A 27,435-nucleotide genomic window follows, 5' to 3' on the forward strand; every position below is an offset into this window, starting at 1 on the left:
TTATTCGCATATATCGGACGCGGCTTACGTAGATATAACTAAACCTTAGTAATATCTACGGAGTCGTATAGTTCGTAGTCTAATAACTGCGATAATTAAGTAGATAACTGCGTTAAGTAAAGGGACATAATCGATGCTTGGTAGTTGAGGAAAAAGAGGGAGCGAGGTGGACAAGCTTCCCGCGGGGGATTAATGAAGGGTGCAGGCTGGCCGCGCACCGCGGTGCCTGCCGCACGCGGCTTCTACAGAGAACATACCCTCACACTGTTGGTTCGGCGAGCCCTGCGTGAAGGACGAGCCACCAATCGCGTGGGACGTGAGCATAATTGCTTCTGCTATTTGTGGTGTGCGCATACATCAACCAAGTACAAGCCTGAGCCTTGTACTAATTTTACCCGGAGGGCAGGCAACAAGATTTGGAGGGGTCTTGCATGTTTCATGGGAAGCCAGCTGACCGATGAGTCACAGGTACGGTACCTTGCATAACGCTGTATGGATACGAGGGCCTGAATCGGGTTGAGCGTCGCGCCCAGCACGACAAGAAATCGAGACTCAATATATAGAGGAAAACGAGTATTATTAAGTATTCATTCAAGGCGACCCGATCTGCGAGACTGCCAATGACTCCGAGATGCACTAGTACAGTAATGTAGCCAGGCCCCCCGGAACCTTCTCTTCTGAGGGCTCGTTGTTGCATGCCCGGGGAGAGGGGGAAGAGGGGGTCCCAAATCGTCCTCCTCCACTTATGCTTTGTTGCTGCATACACTGAAGATGATCAATATGCACAAAAAAAATATGAAGACAGTTTACGAGAGGAATACTTCATCCATTATAGAAGCCTCCACTATTTTTGTTCTTTTACGATGCTATGCTCATAGAGGACTGCTAGAATGCATTGTTGCCTAAATTGGGCATAGATGCTTTTCTTGACTTCGGCATAATATGTATATCCGTGAGCTCGCTCTATATACATGTGTACGTACTATTATAAGACCCGGTACCCAAGGGCTCCCTCCCTCGTTACAGTCAAAGGGATACGGATTTACTCCCTCGAAGGCTAGTTGCTAGTACGGCATCAGGGAACTCGTGGTGTCTTAGCTATAGGAGCTCCCTTTACGTACAGCAAAGGGAGAGCTTGTATCGCGGCATCTTTTGTAAAGCAGACTTAGCAAAGGCGTAGATTTGCGAGCGAGAATTTCTATAAAGAGCTCGCGTTCCTTCCACCAAGGTCGTAATCTTTTTCATCACGCTCCAGCTTGCAATCACTTGAGTCACTCATCCAAAGCCCGCACTCATTCATCTCGCTCGTTCAATTTGCACACGATCTCTTCCCCAAATAAAAATCACACTTCAAAAAAACATACCAACCACTCGTCAAGATGAAGTTCTTCGCTGCCGCCACCATCCTCCTGGCCTCTGCCGCCGCTGCTCCTATCGAGAGCACCATTGAGAAGCGCGACGAGTACCCCGGCCCGTACGGCAACGGCTTCAACGGCATCAACCAGGGTGGCAACTACGGCTTCAACGGCTTCCACAAGGGTGGCAACTACCACGGCTTCCACCCTTACAACCCCCTGGCCGGAGTCTGCCCCACAGTTGGCCCGCACAACAACCCTCAGTGCTGCCCCGTTGGCGCTTGGGGCAACGGCCACAACGGCTGGGGCAATGGTAACGGTTGGGCCGGCAACCAAGGCTGCGTTGGCCGTACGTTGCCTCTCTCATATTGGCAAGCTTCACATTTGGCTAACCTTGATTACATGTACAGGCCCTGCTACTGGCTACTGTCCTGGAAGTACTGTTCCTCGCTGCTGCTACGTCCCCTACGTAAGTTGAGAGCAAAATGCAAATCAGCGCTCCGCTACAGGACCAATGCTAACCTCCTTGCCTCTCTACAGCCCGGTCAGGTCCACTCCTGCTCCCACTCTTTCCACTAAGCTGGTCGCACTCGTCTCACTGTCTCACTTGAGTGGTGTATATTTCTTCTCCTTGGAAAGGTCTACGTATATAAGAGAGTATGGGAGAGGTGGCTGAGAGTTATAATAAATTCACTGTAGATCTACTACGCAGCACATTCAATTCTATACGGAACTTACGCTCACCGTAGAGCTAAGTTGAAGCTTTCATCTCTCCCATGAGGAGCTGTGTCTACGCGCACCTGGCAAGGGGCAATTGACGGTTATCCTATTTGGGCTTTAGCCAAGACGCGATAGTTTTTAACCCTTGCTTAGCGCAACAATCCCTGTAATCTGACTGTCCGAACCTGACTGTCCGGAGCCATCCCGTTAGCGTGGGCATATCGAAGGAGGTAACGGCGATCTTACAATCAGGGCGAACAGATCTCGAGACACACTCCAGGATAATTTTCCGTTCCTAGATACTCCAAGAATAGCGTGGAAGACTGCCAAGATAAAGGATACCTGTCCAACTGAAGTGTGGAGGCGTCGAAAGACACGTATAGGCACGCCTAAGATATCAGCCAGGAAGCTAACGTGCGGGCCGGCAAAGAGAAGAATTATATTGATAAGCAGGACTTATCGTGGGGTCGATTTGCGGAGTAATTTCGGGAAATCGTATGCGATTACATATCTACCATCTGATAAGTGCCCGGCGCCGCGCACGCGAATATCTCCACGGCCAGCAGCCCAATCGAGGCCATTCCGGGGCCTGGGGGACTAATCCACTCCGGCGGCGCGTTTGGTCGAGGAGCACTCCGTATAGGCTACTGTCCGTCGAGATATTTGCGTTGCAGCGCCGCGAATGGGTAATGGGGGGGCTAGGCTCGGCTACAGGAACTGCGAGATAGTAATGCACTGATCCTACGGCCCTTTGATCCTCAAAAATATGTCTAGTTACATGGATATAAATATGTATAAAGACTCTACGAGGCGGCTGGCTTACGTCGACGAGGGGCGGTCCGCTTTCCCAGCCGGGTCCTCCGCCCCCGACGGCCCTGACCTCGAGTTGGACCTGGTCCCGGCCTGGACCTGGGTCATCGGGCACGGGGTCCCTACCTGTACCCGTATCTGGCCCTGGCCCTGGCCCCGATCCTGGCCCCGCCGTCGGCGCTGTTTGAGCTCGTCGACGAGTCGGTTCAAGCTTCGGCCGGCGCGTAACAGCTCTAGCTCTGCAACGGCCGCCTCCTTGCATTTGCCGGACGCCATACGGGCCAACAGCTCGTCCCAGATCACCTTCCGGCGACAGAACTGCACTCTGACCCCGTTCCCCGGGCCAGCGGCTTCCCCACGTCTCTTCCAGCTCCCGTACGGCCTTCTGACCTGCAAACCCTTCCTCCCACTCCTTCCAGACGTCCCCCACCGTAAAGACCCTTGCCAGGGCTGTGACGATAGGCATGCCTGGTACCAGAGGCTCTGGGGCGGGGGCCGGGGCCGGGGCCGGAGCTGTATTGAGATTCAAGGTAGGTACTGTTGACGGGGCCGGGGCCGGGCTGGGGCCAGCGCCTCTGCTGACCCGGCTCCGAAGTAGCCGGTAAAGGTGATAGGGACCTTGCCTTGGAGGAGGGCATCGAGGCCGCCCTGAATCCCGTCCAGCCGGGCCTCAAGCCGGATGGCGAGCCGCTGACTATTCTGTAACAGGGCCTCCCGCGTGCTCTCTATGACGCCGCTTAGTTCCGGCAGCGCGCGTCGTACGAGCAGGCTTACCGGCTCCATAGCCCCTACCGCGGTGGACCGCACGGCGACGGCGAACTCGTCCCACTCGGGCCCGCCAAAGGGGCGTAGGCGAAGAACGCTAGCGACGGGTAGCGGAGCTGTGGGACGGCCAGGTCCTGCAGAAGTACTATACGCAGGCGCCGCATAAGCGGAAGCCGTCAGCGGCTAGGTCGTCGTCGTCGAGACCGCCTTCTGCCCAGCATTGCCGGCGCGCGCGCCTCAAAGCGGGTTCCCACTCCTCGATCCACGGCCACAGCTGCTTTTGTAAGACGTACGGGGTTCGTGAGCCGCACGCGCGAGTAGTCCCCGGGAGGCCGAGAAGCCGGCGACGATACGCATGAACTGCCGCGGTAGGTGCGTAAGATATGCCTGGCAGAGCACGCTCTGGTTCCAGCGGCCGGCCTGCGAGATCTGGGCGAGCGACGTGCCATGGGTCTCCGCGTCCTGGGCGCCCACCCTGCGCGGGAGGTGCGTCTTCTTCGACGCGATAAGGCCGGCAGCGCCGAAGATACGCCAGGTCTCTTGTAGCTGTGTCGGGTACGAGCTCCTGCTCGCGGTCCCGCCCGACGAGGACCTTGATCCGATACCAGTCCTGACGGCGCCGGAAGGACGGGGGTTCGCCGGCGACGTGCCAGCGCCAAAAGAAGAGCTGTGCTAGGCCCTTGCGTACAGAATAAGGGGTCCTTGTGCCGGAGCGCGCCCATAAACTCCTTCCTCGCCGTCTTATTTAGCTTGCCGTCCCGTAAAGGCTTACCAGGCAACCACAGGGGTCGGGCCTCCGAAGGCGGATAGTCGAGTAGGGATAGGTCTGCAAGCTCCATCTTGCGCCGGTTCTCCCCGTAAGAGGTAGTGGCCGAAGAGGAGGTCGACTCGCGTACGGAGGTTTTGCGGCGTATACGCGGCGCCAGTGAGAAGGAGATCCTGGATCCGAAGCCATTCATCGGGAGGTAGCCGGCCTGGATCCCGTCGCTTCCGCGGTCTTTAAAGGAGGCGCGGTCGTGCTTCCCCGCTGGCGGCCCCGTTGCTCAAGGAATCCTCGTACGGCGGCGCCCGGGGATTCTCCGTATTCGCGTTGCCGTGAGCCACCTGGAGCCTCCATAGCTCGATAACGGCCGCGATATAGGCGTCGATAGTGCCCCTCGTAAGCAAAGACCCTTCGGTAAGGTCTACTGCAGCCGTCGCGAGGCCTGTGGGTGGCACGTAGCCCTCGCGGTCGTCAGCGAGCAGCTCGGCGGCCTCGGCCAGGGGACCTCAAAGCTTCGGCCAGGCTTTCGGCCTCTGCCATGGCCGCGGCCTCGAGCTGCTCCTGTTCGCGCTGTTGCCGTACCTGTACGGCCTCGCCGTTGCCGTTGCCCCTAATCTTACCCGCGCGCGCGGCTTCTTCTGCGGCGGCACAACGCGTCGTAACAGGATATCCTCTTTGAGCCACGCCGCCAGCTTGTCCGGCGTTACGAGCTCGCCGTCGGGCCAGCTATAGAGCGAGCCGTCTGCTGCAGCCCGAGGCGTATGGCACCAGGCCTATACGCATTTGTCTGTTAGCCGCCTAGGGGCCGTACGTGACAGGGATCGAAGTGGAGGACCGGCCGGGGACGCGCCTTCCACTCCGCTGCTTCGCCGCGTAACTCCGCGTCGTGTTCGCCGGCTGTTCGTCCTTCTTCGCCTGGATGCCCGCCCTCCGGGCGGCACGGGCGCGCTCGTCAGCTGCCGTGTACGAGTCGTCCGCGGCCATCTCGGTCGATCGGGCAACCTTCCTACGGGGCGAATGTCTGGGCTCGGTTGGCCGGAAACCCGATAAGTCGGGTGGGAACTTATCAAATGCACTTATCAGGCGTCCTGCACACGATTTCACGGGCGGCGTTTTGCGGGCAATAAGTGGTCACGTGGTCTAAGTGAATTACGACGCAATTGCGGGCACCACCGATAAGCCGAGCACGATGACGGCGACGGGAGACCAATCGGTTCCACGCGGAGAACGAGTCCTGCTCGCCGTCAGGGCCTATCAGTAGGCCAATTCGAAAGTACCCGCAAGGCTGCGGCCGCATACAACGTCCCTCAATCGACAGTATCTGATCGACTACGCGGTGTCATTCGCCGACGCGACGCTCAGATAAACAACCTAAAGTTAACGGCGACGGAAGAGACTACCCTTGTTGACTCACGAGATTTGGGAATATGCTGACCCAGACGGCATAAAAGAGCTTAAAAAACCCCAATGGCCGGACTGGGAGCAATTCATTATTAACCTTGGAGGGAGACCTTCCCAACGAGAAGATGAAACCGAGGCTGCGTTCCTAGCGAGGCGAACAGGCTATAACGAACGATACCAGGATGCAAAGGACTCCTTTCGCAACCTCGAGAAAAGGTTCTAGCTATAATTCGATCGCTATAAGGTCTAGCAGAAAGCCCTAATCGCACTCGAAGAATTGATCAAGAAAACGATCAGTGAAGGGCTTCAGGGGACAACCCTGATGCATAACAGCCTAAGAGAGAAAATCAGGGAATTAAAGAAGCAAGCCCTGCCTTTAGGGGCAGAGGAGAAAAAGCCAATTTACGAGAGATATACGACCTCTATTAATAAAAGAGGCACGCGAGACTGGAAAGCATGGGCAGAATAGCTCGACTAAATTATCATAGATTCACGAGACCTTAAGGTCGACACACTCAACGATATAAGAATCAGACAGGATTTTCTCACAGCGGCAGACGAGTGGGACCTATATTGGTCTACAATAATGAGGGCTCTCGACCTCTATAACGAAAGACACGGCAAAGATTAACTTCCCTTGAGGAACCTAATCGCTAACTTTAAATAAGAATATACCTATAGGAAGAAGTCGTAACTACCCGTAAAAAGGGGAAGCGCTAATTAAATCTCTAGGAAATCAGACACCTAAGCTAAATGCGCTGGCTATAAGCAGCACGTTAATAGCTTAATAAGCTAGTAGGAAAATTGCTACTCACTACGGGTAATATATAATAAGAAGCCCCCGTTAGGCTAGAAATATAGTAATCTAGCTAAATAGAATATCGAAAAACGGCTAAAGGAGCATCTAGACGAGAAAGCAAAATGCATAGCCTAGACCCCTAATTCCCACCCTAAAGGAAGAGAACCAGCAGACACTATTATTAGCAATAACGGGCTAGGAAAGACTATTAACACGGTCACTCTATCTAGGGTAAACACGGCTATTAAGGGAACGCCGTTACTTACCGATAAATTAATATACGACTTAGGGGCCGATATTAACCTCTTTAATAACCTAGGTTAGTTCTAGGAAGGAACCTTTAAGTAGGGTTCTAACGACGAAGTCTAGGTTAAAGACTAAGCCTTTAGGGTATAAGGAATAGGAATAGCAGTTATCCCTATAATTAACGGTAGAAAGATAATACTGCTAGATGCTTACTTTATCCTAGAAATGCTAATAAGTGTCTTCTTAGCTAGGCTAGGGATAACGGCAGGGATATTCTAGAACCAGCTCCTAAGATACCTTTATTCGGAACCTACGAAGGAGGTTCGTATTAAACTAACCGACTTCGAAGGTTAATTCGTAATAGGAATACTCCCGTAGCGCAAGCGGGTATTCGCAGTTATATAAGCGCCTAAGCCGCTAACTAGGGGGGTAGGTGACCTATAGCATCGCCGCCTTAGGCATCCTAGTCTAAGATTACTAGAGAAGCTATTAGAAGCCTACCTAGGCACCAAGCTTTAAGGCCCTATAATATACAGCTATTAGATATACGTAATAGGGAAAGCTAAGAGGGAAGTCTCGAGAAAAACACTATCCCTAAGGCCTAAAGGTCCGGGGGTATAAGTTAGCTTTAACCTTTACCTTAGCCCTATAATACTATATAACGGGGAAAAGAACTTTGCCCTATTTACCTATATAGATATATCTATAAGGTTCTATTACCTAATAGAAAGAAAAACGGGTATTAAGGATATCTTTAATAACTTTATAGCGTTACTTAAGACCTAGTACGGAATTAAAATAACTATATTAGTTACTAATAGGGAAAGGGCTCTTTTAATAATAGAATAAATAGATTATATAACTAATAGAGGGATACGAGTTATATAGTTAGCCCCTTTAACGCCTACGCAAAACGGTTACGTAGAGAGATTAGGGGCAATAGTAAAGGAAAAAGTAAGGGTTATAAGGCTTAACTTAAAGCTTCTAGAAGAGCTATAGCTAGAGATATACCGTATAGTAGTATACCTGCTTAATATAACACCCTTCGAATTATATAATTATAGCTAGCAGAGCCTATACGAGCGTTAGTAGACCTAGATAAAAGAAAATAATCTACTATATTACTATATTAAAGATATTAAACTAGATATTATATATTTAAGGGTCTTTAGCTATATAGCGTTCCTAATAATAATTATAGTATTAGAATATATTAAGTTATATAAGACGCAATTACCCCTTAAGTAGAGAGCTTATATCGGCTACCTAGTAGGCTATAGGTCTACTTAATAATACGTTATATAGATACCGTTAATTAGATAGAATAAACTAATAGTATTAGCTAATATATAGTTTAACGAGTCTATAAGCTACGATATAAAAAGAGAAGAGTAAGCCTAGCTAGTCTAAATATATAGCTACGATATCCTTAGAGATATAGCCGTAACCGACGTTATAGATAGCGGGGAACCTAAAACCTTTAGGGTACTAAGTTTATCCGACGATAATATAGATAACGGTTAGACGCTAGAAGAAGTAATTACCCTCCTATAGGACCTATTACCCTTATATACTCCGGAAGATTAGGGATTAAAGACGCCCTTATAGGGATTATATAGATATATATATCTTTCCCCTCTAGAAATAGTAGGCCTAGGGATAGAGATTTTAATATTACCCCTTCTACTTAATACTATATTTAATATAAAGTTACTAAGCTCTATACTACCTACGCCCGTAATAGATACTATAGCTAGCAACCCCTCCTATATCTTATTAGGGAGATAGCTTAAAGATACGATACCTATATTAATCGACTCGTCTCCTTAAGACGAACGTAATAATATACCTCTTAACCTAGGGGGTAAAGGAACGATTATAGTATAGGTTTAAGAAGATAACCCCTAGTCCGAACCCTGCCCTTAACCTAGCGATTAATAGGGCCGGCTTAAGGACATTATAAATATAAGAATAACGTAGACGAAAGGATACGTTATAAGGGATTAACCTAAGCAACGTTATTAAAGGAAAACAGGCTCGTAGGCCTAAGAAATCCCTTATTAATAATATTATCGTAAAGGTAAGTAAGTATAAGCTTTACGTTAAAGATATACCGCCTCCCCCTACCTCCTTTAACGCGGCAATAGCTTTAGAATTCGTATACGAGTAAAAGGAAGCTATAGACTACGAAATAGAGGAAAACTTAGTAAGGGGCACGTAGAAGACTATCCTAAAAACTATTATTAAATAGAAAGGTTACTTCCTAATCCCCTTATATTAGTTCTTTATATATAAGACCGATAAATAGGGGTATATTATACGCTTTAAAGCACGTATTATAGTTCGTAGAGACCTATAACCTAAAGGTAACGAGGATATATATATAGCTACGCTACGAGCACGAATATTTCGACTACTAATCGCCTTCTACTACCTCGAGGACTTTAAGACGGAATAATATAACGTAAAAATAGTATTTCTATACGCAATCCTACGCTAAGAAGTCTATTACTAGCCTCTACCGGGATTCTTAATGCCTAGGCTATGCCTAAAGCTATTAAAAGCACTATATAGGCTCTATATCTCTCTAAAGCTATAGTTTTAAAGAGATATCTAGTTTCTTTACTAAACTTAGAGCCTAGCAGCTAGTAGAAGACGCCTACGTACTAGTCTATAAGGGCGTTATTATCTTTATCTTCGTAGATAACATCGTTATAATATATCTAAAAAGGCAAAAATAATATTAGGAAGAGCTATATAAGGCTATTACGAAAAAATACACCGTTACGTATATAGGAGAGCTACGCTAGTTCCTTAGTATTAAGATTATTAGGGATAGGGATCTTAAGAAGATATAGCTCTCGTAAGCTTCCTATATCTCTAAGACCGTAAAGAAATATTATATCCTTAATAATAATATCCTTTATAAACCTAAGATCCCGCTAATAATAGAAGAGCTCGTCCCCTACGAAAAGCAGGCCTTAAAGGAAGAGATATACGAATATATCTCTCTAATTAGGTCGCTTATTTATCTAGCAATTTATACTAGGCTAGATATCGTATTTATAGCTGGAAAGCTAGCCTAATATAATTATAACCCCGGGCCGCGCTATAGGCACGAAGCACGTAAGTGCCTAGCTTACCTTTATTATATAAGAAACCGCTATATCTACTTTACGGCGATAAACCTAATAAGGCGGCTAATATATATATCCGACTCCTTATACGCCGATAACCTAGAGACTAGGAAGTCCTTATAAGGATACGTATTCCTACTCCTTAGTAGGCTAATTAACTAGAAAGCTACTAAGTAAGCTACTATAATAACGTCCTCTATAGAAGCTAAATTATTAGCACTCTTATAGATAGCTAAGGAATAGGTAGCATTTAGCCGACTAATTAAGGAGCTTAGCATTAGTATTAAAGGGACTATAGAGCTTTAGTATAATAACCTTTAGACTATTAAGCTTCTAACTAAATTAAGCGCGAAGCTTAAGATAAACCTTAAGCACGTTAATATTTATAGATACTAGCTTCGTTAGGAAGTATAGTAAGATCGGATATAAGTTAGCTAGATTATATTAATAGATAACCTAGCTAATAGTATAACGAAGGCGCTTATATACTAAAAGTATTAGAGCTTTATTAAGTAACTAGGACTAGTAATACGGCCGGAAGATATATTAAGAGATAATATACCTAACTACTATATTAAGGCGTAATGTCTCCCTACTATAGCGAACTTAATAGTCGCCGGATCCTAATAATAAGAGCACTACTATATATACTAAGATTAAGGGATTTTAATAGCGTAGTTAGATCTTAATTTAGTTAAGAAACTATAAAGATCTAAGGGGTAGAAGTTAGCCTTATTTACTACTAAGAAGTAAAGCTATTACTAGACTACCCTTTAATTAATATAATACTATAGCGCTTAAACTTACGATAATCGCGATAGCTTTACTAAATTAAGACTAATTAATATAAGGAATATATTATTAGAAAGCCTACTATTAGGATTACTTTTATCCTAAATAATAACGTCGCCGGCAAAGGTACTATAGTACTTAGGCTACCTAAAGGGATGCCCTACTATGCCCCTCCTTATAAGGAAGGTTATAAATATAACTTATAACTACTAGTTAAACGGTAAGAGTAGGTTATATAACCCTATTAATCGTAAGTTCGACTCCCCTTAGGGCGGAAGAGTAGGTTATATAACTACGCCCTAGGGGGGGCGCGGTTAACGAACTTAGGGGCCTAAGGAGATAGGATATATAGAGGAGGGTTCTCCTTATATCCTATCCTTTAAGTCCTAGCTTTTGCCTTTTACTATATTTACCTTCCCTTTTTATAGAATATAATTAGGAGCCTCCCCTATTTTTAGATAACCTCCTTAAATAGATAGTAAAGCAGCCGAATTTAATATCGGAATAGCCTTATATTTATTAGACTAAACCCTCCTCTACCTATTGCCCTACTATCTAGAAGCTAGGGTAGTAAGGGGGTATATTAAGGAGAGTAAGTATAAGAAGCTATAGTTATACTTAGTAGACCTAATAGTTATATATAAGGAAGCCTGCCTAACTAATATAACTCCCCTAGCCTAAGGATATTATATAGGCCTAACTTAGGTATAGGAATATCTTAATGCCCTCTTTTAGCTAGCTATATATAGTTACTATACCTATATAAGCCCCTCCCTTATCCTAATAGATAGACTAAGATATATATTACTAAATTTACCTTTCTATGCCCCTATTTCTTCTACTATGCTCTTAAGCTACTACTTAAGAACCCTAGTATAATAGATCTTATCGATAGATAAGTAAGGGATACCGCCGATAGTAGCTTATACTTATTAGATAGCTAACTTATTGCTTTCCGAGCGAGGCAAAGATCCTATTAGGGAAAACTAGGTACGGAAGTTTATTAGCCGCTACGGCGATATTAAGGCAAAAGTCTTTAATCTAAATATATAGCGCCGTACGGTTAGTATATATCGACTTCTTATTCTCGACGGGCACCGTAGCTATATTAGGCTAGAATTTAATAAGTACTATATAGCTAATTCTATTATAGTACTATAAATGCTTATATATTCCTTATATATCTTATAGTCTCTTAATATCGGGTGCTTTTTACTGTTAAAAATAATATATAGCTAGAAGGTTTAAGAGAAAATACTTACTAGGATCTATTATATCGATAAATAGGACTTTTATAGGAATATAGGATTTATCTATAATTATAAGGTATAGTTATAAGTATATAACCGATAGGATTATATATATATATATCTCGCGAAGAGAGATATAAGAAGTATATAAAAATATATAAAGGTAAAATTAGAAGTAAGGGGTCGGATAAGTAGGGCAGAGATATTTAATTCTTATAAGGGCAGTAATTATAGTAGGGGAGTAATTATTATATTACCTTAATTTTCCTTCTTTCTTCTATCTAACGACCCTCTTTTTACCCGTCTAGTATCTTAATTAATAAAGAAGATCTTACTTAAAGAAGCTACTAATATCCTTTTAACTACCGAGCTTTTTACTAGGTTTTCCCCTCCTTTCTAGCCGTTGCTAGTATATCCGTCTTATCTCTCGCTACCTTTATAGGAAGCTATCGCTACTTCTACTTCCCCTTATACCCCTACCTTCCTTTCTATACCTCTTTTTAGCTCCTTCTTCCTTCTTTTATACTAGGTGTTTTTAGCTTCCTTAATCCCTCTTACTAAGGGATATCTCTAAGAACTACGAAATTAAGCTACGCTTCGTAATATACCCCCTTATCTATAGCCTGCCCTTATAGTAAGGGCATAGCTAATACGGCTTTAGGCTAGTAAGCGTATAAAGGAGGTTCTTAGCTCTATACTTATCCCTTTACCTAAGGAAAGTAAGGGCCCTTTTAGGTCCCTAGGCTCTTTTAGACCTACTTTAAGGAATAGGGGCCTAGAGAGGGGAAAGTCCTATAAGAAAGGGGGCCTTCTTAGAAGGGAGAAACCTAATTAAAATAAGGGGCCCTTTAAAGGGAAAACCTCTTCCTTCTTCTTTAGCTATAGACGTTACCTTCTTATACGGGCTATTAGCTCCTCTTATAGACTCTTAAGGCGGGCCTCTAAGGATAGCTTCTTATAGACGTCTTCTAGCTTAATTTACTATAAAAAGACAGCTAGCTTTTACTTTAGTAAGGGCTTTATATAACCGTTTACTTTTATCGATACTATTAGAACTTAATAGATAGAAATAAGTTCCCTTTAAACCTCTTAGCGTAACTAATACTAGTAGATATTAATATACTATAGCTAGGTTAATAGATTACTATTTTCCTTTATAAGAATTTATATAGTCTATATATTATTATAATCTATAGCTAATAGGGATGGTATTTATAGTTATAGAGATATTAGTAGCCGGCTAAGGAAAATAGCTTCCTTTAAAGCTTTTAAAAGAGCTAGTAGCTCTGCCTCTATACTAGAAGTCGTAATAGTAGCTTACTTTAAAGCTCTCTAAGTAATAGTTCCTTTAAAAAGGGATATAATATACTCCTATAAGCTCTTTCTATTTAATAAATTATCTATAAAGGACGAATCGCTTAAATAAAGGAAGATTTTAGTAGCTAATTTCTTTCTTTCTTACCCTCCTAAGCATAGACTATATAATCTCGTTAAATAGAGATAAAGGATAGCTCTACCTACTACCTCTTAATACTTAAGGCTAGGATTCTAGTTATACCTAGCTAGCCGGGAGATTATAAAAGAGATATCCGGTTTAGTAGAAATAGCTAAAAAAAGTAGGGATCTTACCTTCTATTAATATTAGTATTTCTCTTACTCCCTAGCTTAAAAGGACGGATTAGTTAAAAGCTCTTCGGTTAATATAAGTATAAAAGGAAGCTTCTTATTAAGGGAATTAAGGAGGAATTTATAAGCGACCTTATCGATATAGGCGTCTTAAGTAAGATAGATAGTCTTATCGCGAAGCGTGGCCTAATTTTATAGTTCTTAGAGATATCCCTTAGTATAAGGGACCTAGGAAGCTAAAAACACCTAGTATAGAAGAAGGAAGAAAGAGCTAAAAAGAGGTATAGAAAGGAGGGTAGGGGTATAAGGGGAAGTAAAGGTAGTAATAGCTTTTTATAGAGGTAGCGAAAGATAAGATAGATATATTAGTAATAGCTAGAAAAGAAGGGAAAAACTAGTAAAAAGCTTAGTAGTTAAAAGGATATTAGTAGCTTCTTTAAGTAGGATCTTCTTTATTAATTAAGATACTAGATAAGTATAAAGAGAGGCGTTAAATAAAGGAAAGAAAGATAATTAAGGCAATATAATAATTATTCCCTTATTATAATTACTGCCCTTATAAGAATTAAATCTCTCTGCCCTACCTATCCGACCCCTTACTTTTAATTTTACCTTTATATATTTTTATATACTTCTTATATCTTTCTTTACGAGAATTCTATTAGGACCTATTTTAAAGGATTTAAATCCCTAGGAACTACTTTAGCTCCCTTAGCTTAGTTATCTTATACCTTTATTATAGGCCTTTTATAGCCTCCCTTATAGTAGCTTCTTTTTCTTTTAAGTAAGCCTAGATAATATCTTCGACGTAAAAGAAGACTATAATTTTACCCTTTTATATTATATACGGTTCCTAAGGGACTTTCTTAAAGCCTAGGGCTTTAAGGGAGCCGGTTAAATACTATTACTAAAGAAGGGGTAATCTTTATAGTTTATATAAAGCTTTCCTAAGCTATAGAACCTTTCTTAGTTATTAGAAACTAAGAGGAAGTTATATATAGATAACTTCTTCTTTCTTAAGTAAGTAGTTAATATAGGCGTTAACTATATCTATTTAATTAAGTTCGAGGTCGAATTTTACTACTATAGCTATAAGGGTCTAAAAAGATATCCTTACTAAGGTAGTTACCTTAGTAAGTAGATCCCTTTTTCCTATTAATTCCTATAAATAACTAGCTAGGCCTTATACTTTTAAAAGAAGCCGCGTTTATTAGTCTTATAGATAAAGACCTACTTATAGCTAAGGACTTATTTTCCTCTTACCTTTTCCTTAAAGACCTCTTTAAAAGACCCTATCTCTTTATATAAGGCTAGGTAGTTTTTCTAGGCCTAGGAAAACTAGTCTTTAAAGGGGTATTTTTCTAGCTACTTTTAGTTTACTAGTAGGTCTAAGAGGTCTCTTTTATATACCTTCCTTACTAATAGCTATAGCTTAAAAAGCTAGCTTACTATAAACGCTTTATAAGAACTGTCTTTTATAAGCGTTAAATAAAAGTTAGAAAAATAATCGAAATAAGGGAGAAATTAGTCTTCTTTTATATTAGGCCTTATACTTTAATAGGTAAGATCGCACCCTAAGAAAAGTTTTATTAACGGTTTATTTACTTACTTATATACTTAGGAAGAAAGCTTTACTTATTATTATCGCGCCCTTTCTATTAATATCTTAGGTTAGAAAGTCGCTAGGAAGGAGTTTAATAGATAAGATTATACCCTTATAGATATTAGCCTATTAAAAGGATAAGACCCCTAGCACTCCTTATTTAACTTCCTTCTAAGTATACTTAAAGGCTTAATAAAGACCTTAATTATTTAATAAGGTATCTTCCTTAATTATAGTTAATTAGAATTTTTATTTTTCCCCTTTAAAGTAAAGGCCGCTAGTTACGCGACTTTAGTAAAGATAAAGAGGCATAGAATAAAGAAATCTCTAAGACTTATATTAATAACCTAAGACCCTTAGAGCTATATATAAGACCGATAATTAGATAATTATATAGTTAATTACTCTATTAATCCTTAGCTATATACTACGTATACTTTAGGTATATACCCTTATCCTTATTAAAACTAGTTTCTAGGGCGTAAACTTATTATTCCGTTCTATTTATACGGCGATAAGTAGCTTTATAAAGCCGAGAATACTTAGAGGACGACAGTACTATTTAGAAAAAATAAAATCTAGGGATTTAATAATTAAAGTAGTAACTACCTTAATAGCTAGAGTTAGGGACCTAATAAGGTAATAGACTTACCGGGAAATAAATAATTAGATAATACCTTCGCTAGTAGTAAAGGAAAAGTAATAAGCTAATACTAAAAACCCTTAAGCTCTTATTATTAGCCCTATAACCTTTAATATTAGCGACTTAGTTAAGAAACTATAATCTTTATATAATACTTTAAATATATATAAATAATAATAATAGTATAATTTAAACTATTCTAGAACCCTACTAAGACCTCTTACTTATATATATACTAATAATACTAATATAAGTACTAATAAGGGATACCTTAATAACCTTAACCTTAGCTCTCTTTTATACGGTAGCTTATAAAGAACGTTTACCTCCCTTTAATAAATAAGAAAGTAAGTAATAAGATAGTTATAATAAGATATCCTTTAACTTTAAAAGCTTTAACTTTAAATTTTATAACCTTATAATCTATAGGCATACTATATCTAGAAACGCTAGCCGTTAAGAAAGAATATCTAATCCTACTACTAGCGATATAAAAGAATTAAGGTAGATATTAATAAGATTACTAATAAACTTAGAGATATACTTATTAAAAGCTAAGATAACCTTATAGAAAGACTCTACTAACTATAACTCTTACTTATTAGTAAATTTAATAGTAAAAACGTAATTAAATTCCTTAAGAAGTTTAAATAGGAGATATATATTAACTATATTTATAACTAAGATAGAATAAACTAGCTTAAAGTTTATATCTCCTTTATATAAGCCCCTACTATTAAAATTCTTATATATAGACTTACTTAAAAAGAAGTAAAAAAGAGACTCCTTTAATACTACTATATATATAATATTAAATAACTAGAAACTACTAATAACTACTTAGACTATTATAATACTAAAAAGCTTAAGATTATTATAAAAGTTATAAAATAGCTTAGTTTCTACTTATACTTATAGCGTAAAGTATAACCTAATAGCTAGGAAGAATCTATAGTTTAGTTATACTTTATCTACTATATAATACTAAAGCAACTTATTATTAAAGTTATAAAGAGAAATAAGAAGATATTTAAAGTTATCTTAAAACTCTTATATAAAAGCCTTATCTATATAATTAATAACTACTTAATACCTCGCTAAGATATTAAGCGACGAGATATAGTATTTAAAGTTTATAATTAAAAGCTTAAGAACCTAAAGAAAGACTAGCTCTTTAAGGAAATTAATAAAGTAATAAAAGAAGCTAAATCTAATAAAGGTAAATAAAAGCTTCTTAAAGAGTTAAAGAAAATAAATAAGAAACCTAGATAGCCTATAAAGGAGATCTTAGACCTAATAAAAGCCTTTAAAGATATAAAGATTAACCTTACTCGCTAGTAAGAGTAATTATTTAACTAGCTTAATAAGGAATAAAAACGTATTAATAGTAAAGGCTATTCTTTAAGTTATAGATAAGAAGGTAGTATAAGTACTATTAGATTTTACTACCTATTTAATTAATATATATAGTTTTAGGTTAATACTTTTAACTAGCTAAAGAGATACTTTTATTATAGTAAAGAAAGATACTACCTTAATAAGTACGAGGTATACTCTTAAAACTATTAGATTAGATTTATAATATATAAAGTAGTAAATAAGACTTTTTACCTTAAAAGAAAAGATAATAAAAGCGTAATTCCCTTTGTACTTACTAATAGGTTTTCTTAAATAAGTATATATATTTAAAGGCTTATTATATACTAAGTAGATATATAGCTAGACTCCTTTATATTACTACTTATAAAATAGGTTAAAGCTATAGTTATACTATCTTACTTAAATTAAGCTACTAGTAAAAGAGAATTTAGTTTCTTAGAGTAGTTCTAGAAATATAAAAGCCTATATAAGTAAAAGCTAAGAAATCTAAAAGTAAGCGATATAAAAAAAGAATTAAGAAGGATATTAGTTATTATAATTATAAATAATATATAATAAAGTAATATATATAATTAGATAATTTATATAACTATAATAAGGATTAATGCCTATAAAGGGAAAAGATAAAGAGTTAAAAAAGATATAAAGGAAATTAAGATAATAAGAATAGTAAAGACTAGCTTAAAGATTATCCTTATATACTATAGATATAAAGTAGATCTATATAAGAAGTTTAATAGACTTATAGATAAAATCGTCGGAGAAATTATATATAAAAGAATCTTAATCCCTTTAAATTACTTAATTAACTTTATTTACTAACTAAGCGAGAGACTTAGTATAAGATATATAAATATAGCCTAAGGTATAGAAAATACTAAATTCTAGACCCTAGAAAAGGTAGAGAGAAATATAAGACCTTATAAAGCTAAGATAATAGTTATAAAAGTAGCTAAAGATAATATAAAGAGTAGTTTACTCCTCCTTAAATATTTATAAGGAAAACTTATTGTCGCGAAGCGTGGCCTGATTTCGCAGTTCTCGGAGATATCCCTTAGTAAGAGGGACTAAGGAAGCTAAAAAACACCCGGTATAGAAGAAGGAAGAAGGAGCTAAAAAGAGGTGCAGAAAGGAGGGTAGGGGTATAAGGGGAAGCAGAAGTGGCGATGGATTCCTATAGAGGTGGCGAGAGATAAGACGGATATGCCGGCAACGGCTAGAAAGGAGGGGAAAAACCGGCAAAAAGCTCGGTAGTCGAAAGGACATTAGTGGCTTCTTTAAGCAGGATCTTCTTTGTTAATTAAGATGCTAGAAGGGTATAAAGAGGGGCGTTAGATAGAGGAAAGAAGGACAATCAAGGCAATATAACAATCACTCCCCTACCTTTATTGCTGCCCCCGTAAGAATCAAATCCCTCTGCCCTGCTTGTCCGACCCCTTACTTCTAATTTCACCTTCGTGCATTTTCATATACTTCTCGCATCTCTCTTCGCGAGACTTATAGTAGCTTTAATATAAGTTAAAGAATAAGATAAAGAATACTAGGTTAAACTAATTAAGCTTACTTACCTTACTTATAAAGAATTAGATTATAAGTGCTTTAAAGTCTAATAAGTATTAAAGGAAGTTAGGTTTATAACTAAGATAATTAGTATAATATAACTAGCTTAAGGACTATTTAATTAATAAACTTTAGAGGTAATAAGACTAAGGAAAAATAAATTTATTATATAGGAAGTAGTACTCTTAATAAGATAGTAAGAGATAACTTTAAAGGACTTTATAGCGATTCTTATAATATATATAAATATAGTCCTTATACCTTTTTACTCGCTTAAGTATATATAGGACCTACCTTATATTTAAGTATAGCTTAGTAGCTAGAAAGCTAAAGTTCTATGCGCCTTAATCGATACGAGGTTTAAAGGAAACCTTATTACTAAAAGATATATAAATATATATAGGCTTAAAATCCTACTAATAAGAGTATTAGTAATAGCGTATACTAGTTCCCTTATAAATATAGTTAGGAAGGTAGAAACTAATCTCTATCTAGGTATAGCTTAGATACTAATCTATCTTTATATTACGCTAAATAAAGTCTTAGTCCCTTTTATCCTAAGCATACTATTTATTAGAGCCGCGTATATATTATTTAATTATTCCTTAAAGAACGGCGATATATAGGTTAAAGATTAAATCGGTACTATCTAAGTAGTTATACTAATAGTAAGAGCTATTAAATAAAAGCTTTTAAACGAGGTTAATATAGTAAAATCCTTTTAAACTATAACCTTAATAGTTAATAAAAACGTATATAAAAGACTAAAGCTTAAGGAGACTATATAGGAAATAGCTACCTAGCTCCTAAGAAATATATTTTAGGCTTTAGTAATAAAAGTTAAAGAAGATAACCTAGGAGCTACTTAATAATTATAGAGAAAACCCTTTATAGATACCTTAATAGCTAAGATTCTCTTATTAAAAGGTAAGATCCTTAGTTATAAAGGGGGCGCTAACTAAGTCCTTAACCTAGCCTATACTAGTATAAATAAGCCCTTAATAGCACTAGTATAATAGTAATTAATTATAAATAAAGGAGATAAGGCGATTCTAGCTATTAAATCTAAAATAGTAAAAGAGATTATAAAAGTTATAGTTATAAAGGCTATAGGAGAATTTAAGAAAAATATTATTAAAGCTAGAAAGAAGTTTAGAAAGATTTAAAAGGTTAAAGTTAAGATAGGGAGGAAACAACCTATTAGATTATATAATCTAAGAGTTAATACTCTCTTTAAAAGAAAAGTAAATAAGATTAACCCTATTAATAATACTTTATTAAATAGCTTAACGCTAAAAAGGGACCCTAACTAAAAGAAAACTAAATAAAACACCGTTAAAGATAAGATATAGCTTAGACCCTACTTAGAATACTTAATAGAAAACTTCTTAAGTATATAGAAGGGAAAGCGGTTAATATAAGAGAAACTTAAAGTAATTTATAAATAATATAAGAGCTTTCTTATAAAGGTAGAAATCTAGATCTTTAATAGTATTTTATTTAATAGGGAAGTAGAATTATCCTAGGACTTTATAGAAAGAGGTAAAGTCGACTTAGCTATAGCCCCCTTATAAGTTATTAAGATAATAAAATATAAGGCGTAGTAAGTAGCTTTAATTTAGATCCTAAAAGTAATAGAGTAGAAAGTTATTAATATCCTTAAAATTAAATAAGAAATAAGAGTCCTTAAAAAAAGTATAGGCCTTATAAGAACCCCTTTTTCTTAGTAGTAAAAAAGATAAAAGACTACGCTTAATTATTTCCGCTATATATATAAATACCGTTATAATAAGAGATATAAACCTACTACTAAATATAAATAAGTTTAGCGACTACTTCTCGATATATAAGATCCTTTCCCTCCTAGACCTTTTTTTAGGGTATAATTAAATCCCTCTTAATATTAAAAGCTATAACTTAATGATATTCGCGATACTTATTAGCCTCTTATATATATATATACTCCCTTAAAGGGCTATAAACTTAGTCGGCTAATTTATAAGGATAATATAAAGAATCTTATACGACCTTATACTAAATATCTATAGGAATTTCCTTAATAATATAGGTATTATAAGGCTTAATATAATATATAATAATAAAGAGGTAGCGCTAAGAGTAAGGAGATTTATCTTTAAATACCTTATTAACCTTAATAAAGTCTTAGTTAATATTAAACTCTTTAGTTATATAATTATAAGAGCTAAATCGAAATACTACTAGTAAGTAACTAAAGCTATTAGTTATATTTATAGAATAAATAGAAGGTGCCTTATAGAAGCTAAAGTTATTAAAATTAAGGAATAGATAAAATACCTTAATATAATATATATTAGAGCTTTCCTTAGTATTATTGTCGCGAAGCGTGGCCTGATTTCGCAGTTCTCGGAGATATCCCTTAGCACAAGGGACCAAGGAAGCTGAAAAACACCTAGTGTGGAAGAAGGAAGAAGGAGCTGAAAAGAGGTGCAGAAAGGAGGGTGGGGGCATAAGGGGAAGCAGAAGTAGCGATGGCTTCCTATAGAGGTGGCGAGAGATAAGACGGATGTGCCGGCAACGGCTGGAAAGGAGGGGAAAAACCGGCAAAAAGCTCGGTAGTCGAAAGGACATTAGTGGCTTCTTTAAGCAGGATCTTCTTTGTTAATTGAGATACTAGAAGGGTATAAAGAGGGGCGTTGGATAGAGGAAAGAAGGACAATCAAGAAAATACAACAATCACTCCCCTACCTTTATTGCTGCCCCCGCAAGATTTAAACATCTCTGCCCTGCCTGTCCGACCCCTTACTTCTACTTTTACCTTCGTATATTTTATATGCACTTCTCGCAACTCTCTTCGCGAGAGTTATAAGCCCGGGAGGAATAGTATTCCTGTACCTTCCGGCTGCTATAAAAGGCACCTTTCTTGCATCCCTCGTAGCTTCCTTTTACCCCTCTTACTAGAAAAGCCGATTTTTAACCGACTTTTCTACCTTTCCCCGCAATAATAACGAAAATCGACTCCTCTGCCGTCCCTACGGTCCGTAAGACGATTCTTGTAGAGCCCTAAGATTAGGATAAGTAGGTAAAGGAGCTACGAGCTCGTGTGGACAGAACTATCCACAATTTGGTCTTCTCTGACAAGCAGGACCCTCTCGAGCCCCCTCTTCGTCCTAGGGCAACGGACTTTGCAGAAGGAGCTACCCTCTTCTCTAAGCTAACCTCTGCACAACAGAGAGCTTTTTCTGCTGCCTTAGGCGATTACGAGAGTCACCGAAAGGAATACCTCTACGAAACGAAGCTACTAACTGCTGCACGCACGGCGATAACGGAATCCGTTAGTGCCGCAAAGCTAATTACTCTTCGAGAGGAAGAGACTCCTAGGCAGTGGCTTTTAAAGCTCGAGACCTCGACAGCTCCCTCGAGGGGCTATATAACTGACCGTATTAGGAAGACCTATACGGCCCACCTAGGAGCCTTTTCTGCTAGGAACCTGCTAGCTTCTTCGTGGCTAGCTAAGTGGGAAGAAATCCTCGAGGAAGCTAACTAATACTTCCTTATAGAAGCTCTTTCCGGCCAATGGCTACGGGATATATCTCTACTAATAAAGCCTATTAATGACGGTTACTCGACTATCTTTCGAGAAGCTAGCCGGGAACTAGACGAAGAGGCTGCTAGAGTGCAACAATAAGCAGTCTTATTCCTTCGTGGCCAGCACTCGACCCAGACGGCTCGACCTGCTGCCCCTGCAGCTGCTGTAGTCCCTGTTGCTACGGCTCCCGCTGCTGCTGCTGCGGCTGTTGCTCCTTCGGCTCCTCCTCCCTCGAGAGCCTCAACGTCGTCGTTAACTGCAGCTGCGGCCCCGGCTCCGCCTCTTGCTCCGGGCCCGGCCCCGGTCCCGTTAGTCAGACCGGCCCGACTAGTCCCCCAATAGACCTTTTAGTCCGTTAGTCGAAAAATCAGGGAACTAGTCGAAATCGAACCTCGTCAACATCAGCAACAAGGGGTAAAAAGGGGGGGTTTTCAAGCAGACCTTCCGGACCGGGACGAGGATTCCTCGAAGAGACAACGTACGAGAAGGAATCGACCTACCTGCCAAGCATACAATAAGCCCCATCGGCTGGAAGACTGCTGGCAGGTCTTCGAGGAAAACCGACCCGAAGGAGTTAACCCTTTAAAGAGGCTACGAGAAATAGTATAATAGTCTCTTAAGGAGGACCCCTCGTTGCAGAAGAAGATAGACGAGATTCGGGTTGCTAAGAAATAGCAACCAACGCCGCTGCCCTTATTCGAGCCGCAAATTCGAGGAAAAATCGTTGGTATAGCAAATCCGGCCTTCGTCTTCCCTACGGATCAGCAAGGCCAAGACCAACCGTTAGAACCCTCTAACTATCCCCTACGAAAATCAGCTATCCTTGACTCGGGTGCTTCCCTCGATATATGCAATACACTCTCACGATTCCGGTCCTTTAAGAAGGCACGAAGGGAATATCTTATTGCCGGGGAATCAACCGTACGGATAGAGGGATATAGAAGGGTGAATTTTACGATGAAATTACCTAACGGATCTATACGAATTCTTCGAAGAAAAAGGGTAGCTTTTTGCCCTCGATTTTCAACGAGCCTGATTTCCTTCCGCCTTCTTCGAGAGGAAGGAATCTTCTAGGATACGACGTCTAAGCCTACGAGGCTAGTCTAGAAGAATTAGACCATCGGGCTTATCGAGGAAAAATTCGGTTAATTTATTCTCGAATTCCGACCTATCCCTAGGAAGGAACCTCTCGAGAAGTCAGCTTTCCATGCTAGGAGGAATAGGTCTACTATAAAGGACCCTCTTCTAGCAGCCTAAGGAGACGGCATTCTTTGGCACGCACGACTTAGTCACCCGGGCCCCCTAGCTTTGCATAAGCTAGGACAATAATAGGGCGTACGAATAAGGGGACTAAAGACCGTCGAATGCGAACACTGCGGCCAAGGAAAGACCAGGAGAAGAATTTCTAGACGAACGCCTTTACGGCCGGACCAGCCGTGTGAGGAAATTTAGGTCGATTAGACCGACGTCTCTAGGGATTAGGAAAGCTTCGTCAGGGTGATGTGTTTTATAGACGCTTTTTTAGGGATAGTTTTCCCCTATTTCTTACGGACCTACCTAAGTAAGCATAACTAGTCTGCCCTCCGGGACTTCGTTAACTAGATAAAATCCTACTTTAGCTACGAGGTAAAGAAGATACGGTCTAACGGAGAGCTATTTACGAAGGATATCTTAAATTAGCTTCGAAAAAGGGGCATTTTACCCCTCCCGTTAGCACCGAATACCTAGGCCTAGAACGGAGGGGCAGAAAGATTAGGGGGTGCTATGATAGAAAGGGCCCGTACGATGAGACTTGCTGCAAAGCTTCCACACGACCTTTAGAGGGAAGTCGTTGAGACCGCCTATTACCTTCGGAACCGGACCCTAAGGGACCCTAGGGGACCAAGGGACTATAGGGACCTAGAGACCTTTTTTAAGACCTAAGGAATAGATTGGAAATCCCCCCTCGAGCTCTTTACGAAGAAAAGGGCCTCGCTAGCCCACCTTCGTGCCTACGGCTGTAAGGCATACGCAATAACTGCCGATGTATAGCTAAAAAGGAAGAAGAAAAGAAAGCTTAATCCTAGAGCCTTTATTAGTTACCTCGTTAGGTATAATTCTACGAATATCTTCCGGATCTAGATTCCTCTTCTACGGAAGGTTATTTCGACTAGGGATGTGATTTTCGACGAATCTAGCTACTTCGACGGAAAGAGGGATCAACAGCCCCTCTTAGTCTTACAACGTTAGCTAATTTAGAAGATCTAAATCCCCCCTTCCTAATAGTCTTAAGAAGAGGTCCTAGACGAGGAAACGGAAGAAGAAACCGACGTCGAAGCAGTCGAGGATAACGCCGACTTCGAAGAAGAGGAAGCTGCTAGATTAGATAATCTAGACGAAGAAGGAGACTATAGGAAAGCGGTAGAGCTGGAATACGCCTACCTACGCCTCCTCCTACGTAAGAAGAAGATCTAGAAGCAGTTTTTTCAGTTAGTCTTCCCGTCTCGACCCTAAGGGGTGGGAAGGCACCTCTCTCGAAGGATTACCCGGCTGCCTTTTGTCCCTGCTTCGAGAAGCAAAGGAAGGTATAGGGCCCGATACGAAAGAAGACCAGTTTCTCCCCTATTTCGATCGTTTTTCCGACTTCTATCCCATGCCTATAGAAGACGGTTCCCACGGAGCGTTCACAGCAGGCCGGCTCTTTAAGCCACAGCTATCAGCAAGGAAGGTACACAAAAGAGACCTCCCGGACCCACCAGCAAACTAGAAGCAGCTAGAAAGACATCCTTTTAAAGACCAGTTTTTCCAGGCCTAGAAAGACCACCTAGCCTCACACGAAGAGATGGGGTCTTTCGAAGAGGTCCTTAAGGAAAAGGTAAGAGGAAAACAGGTCCTTGGCTGTAAGTGGGTCTTTATCTATAAGACTAATAAACACGGCTTCCTTTAAAAGTGCAAAGCCCGGCTAGTTGTCTATGGGAATTAATAGGAAAAAGGGGATCTTCCTACTAGGGCAACTACCCTAGTAGGGATGTCTTTTCGGACCCTTATGGCTATAGCAGCAGAATTCGACCTCGAGCTCGAATAGATGGATGCAGTCAACGCCTTTGTTAACTGTCTACTCGAGGAAGAAGAAGAAGTTGTCTATATGCGCCTTCCACTAGGCTTCTAATAGCCAGGAAAGGTTCTACGGCTCAGGAAAGCTCTATACGGACTACGAAGATCACCCCTTCTTTAGCAACAGCATTTAATAGGTTCCCTCGAAGCCCTAGGCTTTAAGAAAGTCCCTTAGGAACCGTGTATAATGTAGAAGGGTAAAATCACGGTCTTCTTCTACGTCGACGATATTATCTAGGCCTACCCGAAAGAGGAAGAAGCAACTGCTAGGGAGGCTATAAAAGGCCTACAACAAAGGTATAAGATGACTAGGCTAGGGGAGCTAAAGTGGTTCCTAGGGATACGAATCCTTAGGAATAGGTCCTAACGGACTATCTAGCTTACCTAGGACGCCTATATTAATAAGGTCGCTTATAAATTCCTCCCTAATTCCCTCGATAAGAAGCTTCCCTCTACGCTAATATTAGACGAAGAGCTTTTGCCTAATCCGTCCTTTTAAGCTAGGGAGCAAGAGAAACACCAATACTAATAGAAGGTGGGCTCCCTGCTTTTTTTAGCTATTTCTACTAGACCGGATATCTCTTTTACGGTCTCCCGGCTAGCTAGGCATAACTAGAATCCTAGCCCTAGGCATTAAGAAGCGGCAGACAGAGCAATCCTTTATCTCTATTCAACGAGATTATATAGTCTGCGCCTAGGAGGGCAGGAAAGGAAGAAATTAGCTGCCGAAATCTTCCTCTATTCGAGCGATTCGTCCTTTGCGGACAATTCCTTAGACAGAAAGAGCTCACAGGGGTATATTATGTCCCTTTTTAGAGGAACCATTGCTTAGAGAGCTTCGAAGCAGGCTACCGTTACGACTTCTAGTACGGAGGCAGAGCTACTAGCTCTTTTAGAAGCGTCAAAAGAAGCGATTTTCCTTAGCCGGCTACTAATATCGTTACGACTATAAATTCCGTCCCCGTTAGCTATAGAATGCGATAACACGCAGACTATACGAATTCTTACGGAGGAAAATAGCAAGCTGTCGACCCGGCTACGGCATATCGATATCTACTAGCATTGGTTACGCTAAGAGGTCTAAAGGGGACTTATTTCCGTCCGTTAGGTTCTAACGGCATCAATAAAAGCCGACGGTCTTACGAAGCCCCTGCCGAAGCAGAAGCTAGCTGTTTTTTTATAGCAAATTGGGCTAGAAGACGTTCGAGAGAAGCTGTCCTTAGAGGCCCGCCTTGAGAGTCTACGAGAGGAGCTAATGGCCCGTACGAGAAGGTGACGTCTGCAGCCGAAGAAAAGGAAGAGGTTTTTCCCTTTAGAGGGCCCCCTATTTTAATTGGGTTTTCCCCTTTCTTATAGGACTTTCCCTCTTTAGGCCCCTTTTCCTTAAGTAGGTCTAAAGAGCCTAGGGACCAAAGGGCCCCTGCTTTCCTCGAGTAAAGGAGAAGTGCAGAGCTAAGAACCTCCTCTATACGCTTACCAGCCCGAAGCCGTATTAGCTATGCCCTTAAGGGGCAGGCCATAGCTAAGGGGGTGTGTCGCGAAGCGTGGCCTAATTTCGCAGTTCTCGGAGATATCCCTTGGCACGAGGGACCAAGGAAGCTAAAAAACACCTAGTGTGGAAGAAGGAAGAAGGAGCTAAAAAGAGGTGCAGAAAGGAGGGTAGGGGCATAAGGGGAAGCAGAAGTGGCGATGGCTTCCTATGGAGGTGGCGAGAGATAAGACGGATGTGCCGGCAACGGCTAGAAAGGAGGGGAAAAACCGGCAAAAAGCTCGGTAGTCGAAAGGACATTAGTGGCTTCTTTAAGCAGGATCTTCTTTGTTAATTGAGATACTAGAAGGGTATAAAGAGGGGCGTTGGATAGAGGAAAGAAGGACAATTAAGGAAATACAACAATCACTCCCCTACCTTTATTGCTACCCCCGC

The 27,435-nt window shown here is 40.7% G+C and overlaps 2 protein-coding genes across 2 annotated transcripts; one reads left to right on the forward strand and one right to left on the reverse strand.

Moving 5' to 3' along the window:
- Positions 1-1,379: 1,379 nt before the first annotated feature.
- On the forward strand, positions 1,380-1,934 carry HRG_06464 (uncharacterized protein; the record flags this gene model as incomplete). The annotated part of the gene is made up of 3 exons (XM_044864935.1): positions 1,380-1,704; positions 1,766-1,824; positions 1,896-1,934. The coding sequence occupies 3 exons, from the start codon at positions 1,380-1,382 to the stop codon at positions 1,932-1,934; spliced, it is 423 nt and encodes a 140-aa protein (XP_044719875.1).
- A 960-nt stretch (positions 1,935-2,894) lies between these two features.
- On the reverse strand, positions 2,895-5,397 carry HRG_06465 (centromere DNA-binding protein complex CBF3 subunit; the record flags this gene model as incomplete). Its single annotated transcript, XM_044864936.1, has 9 exons — positions 2,895-3,210; positions 3,469-3,584; positions 3,660-3,747; positions 3,797-3,860; positions 3,944-4,260; positions 4,423-4,647; positions 4,711-4,904; positions 5,034-5,186; positions 5,260-5,397. The coding sequence occupies 9 exons, from the start codon at positions 5,395-5,397 to the stop codon at positions 2,895-2,897; spliced, it is 1,611 nt and encodes a 536-aa protein (XP_044719876.1).
- Between the last annotated feature and the right edge of the window lie 22,038 nt (positions 5,398-27,435).

Source organism: Hirsutella rhossiliensis (assembly GCF_020360975.1).
Source record: "Hirsutella rhossiliensis strain HR02 chromosome Unknown scaffold00006, whole genome shotgun sequence".
Lineage (NCBI taxonomy): Eukaryota > Fungi > Ascomycota > Sordariomycetes > Hypocreales > Ophiocordycipitaceae > Hirsutella > Hirsutella rhossiliensis.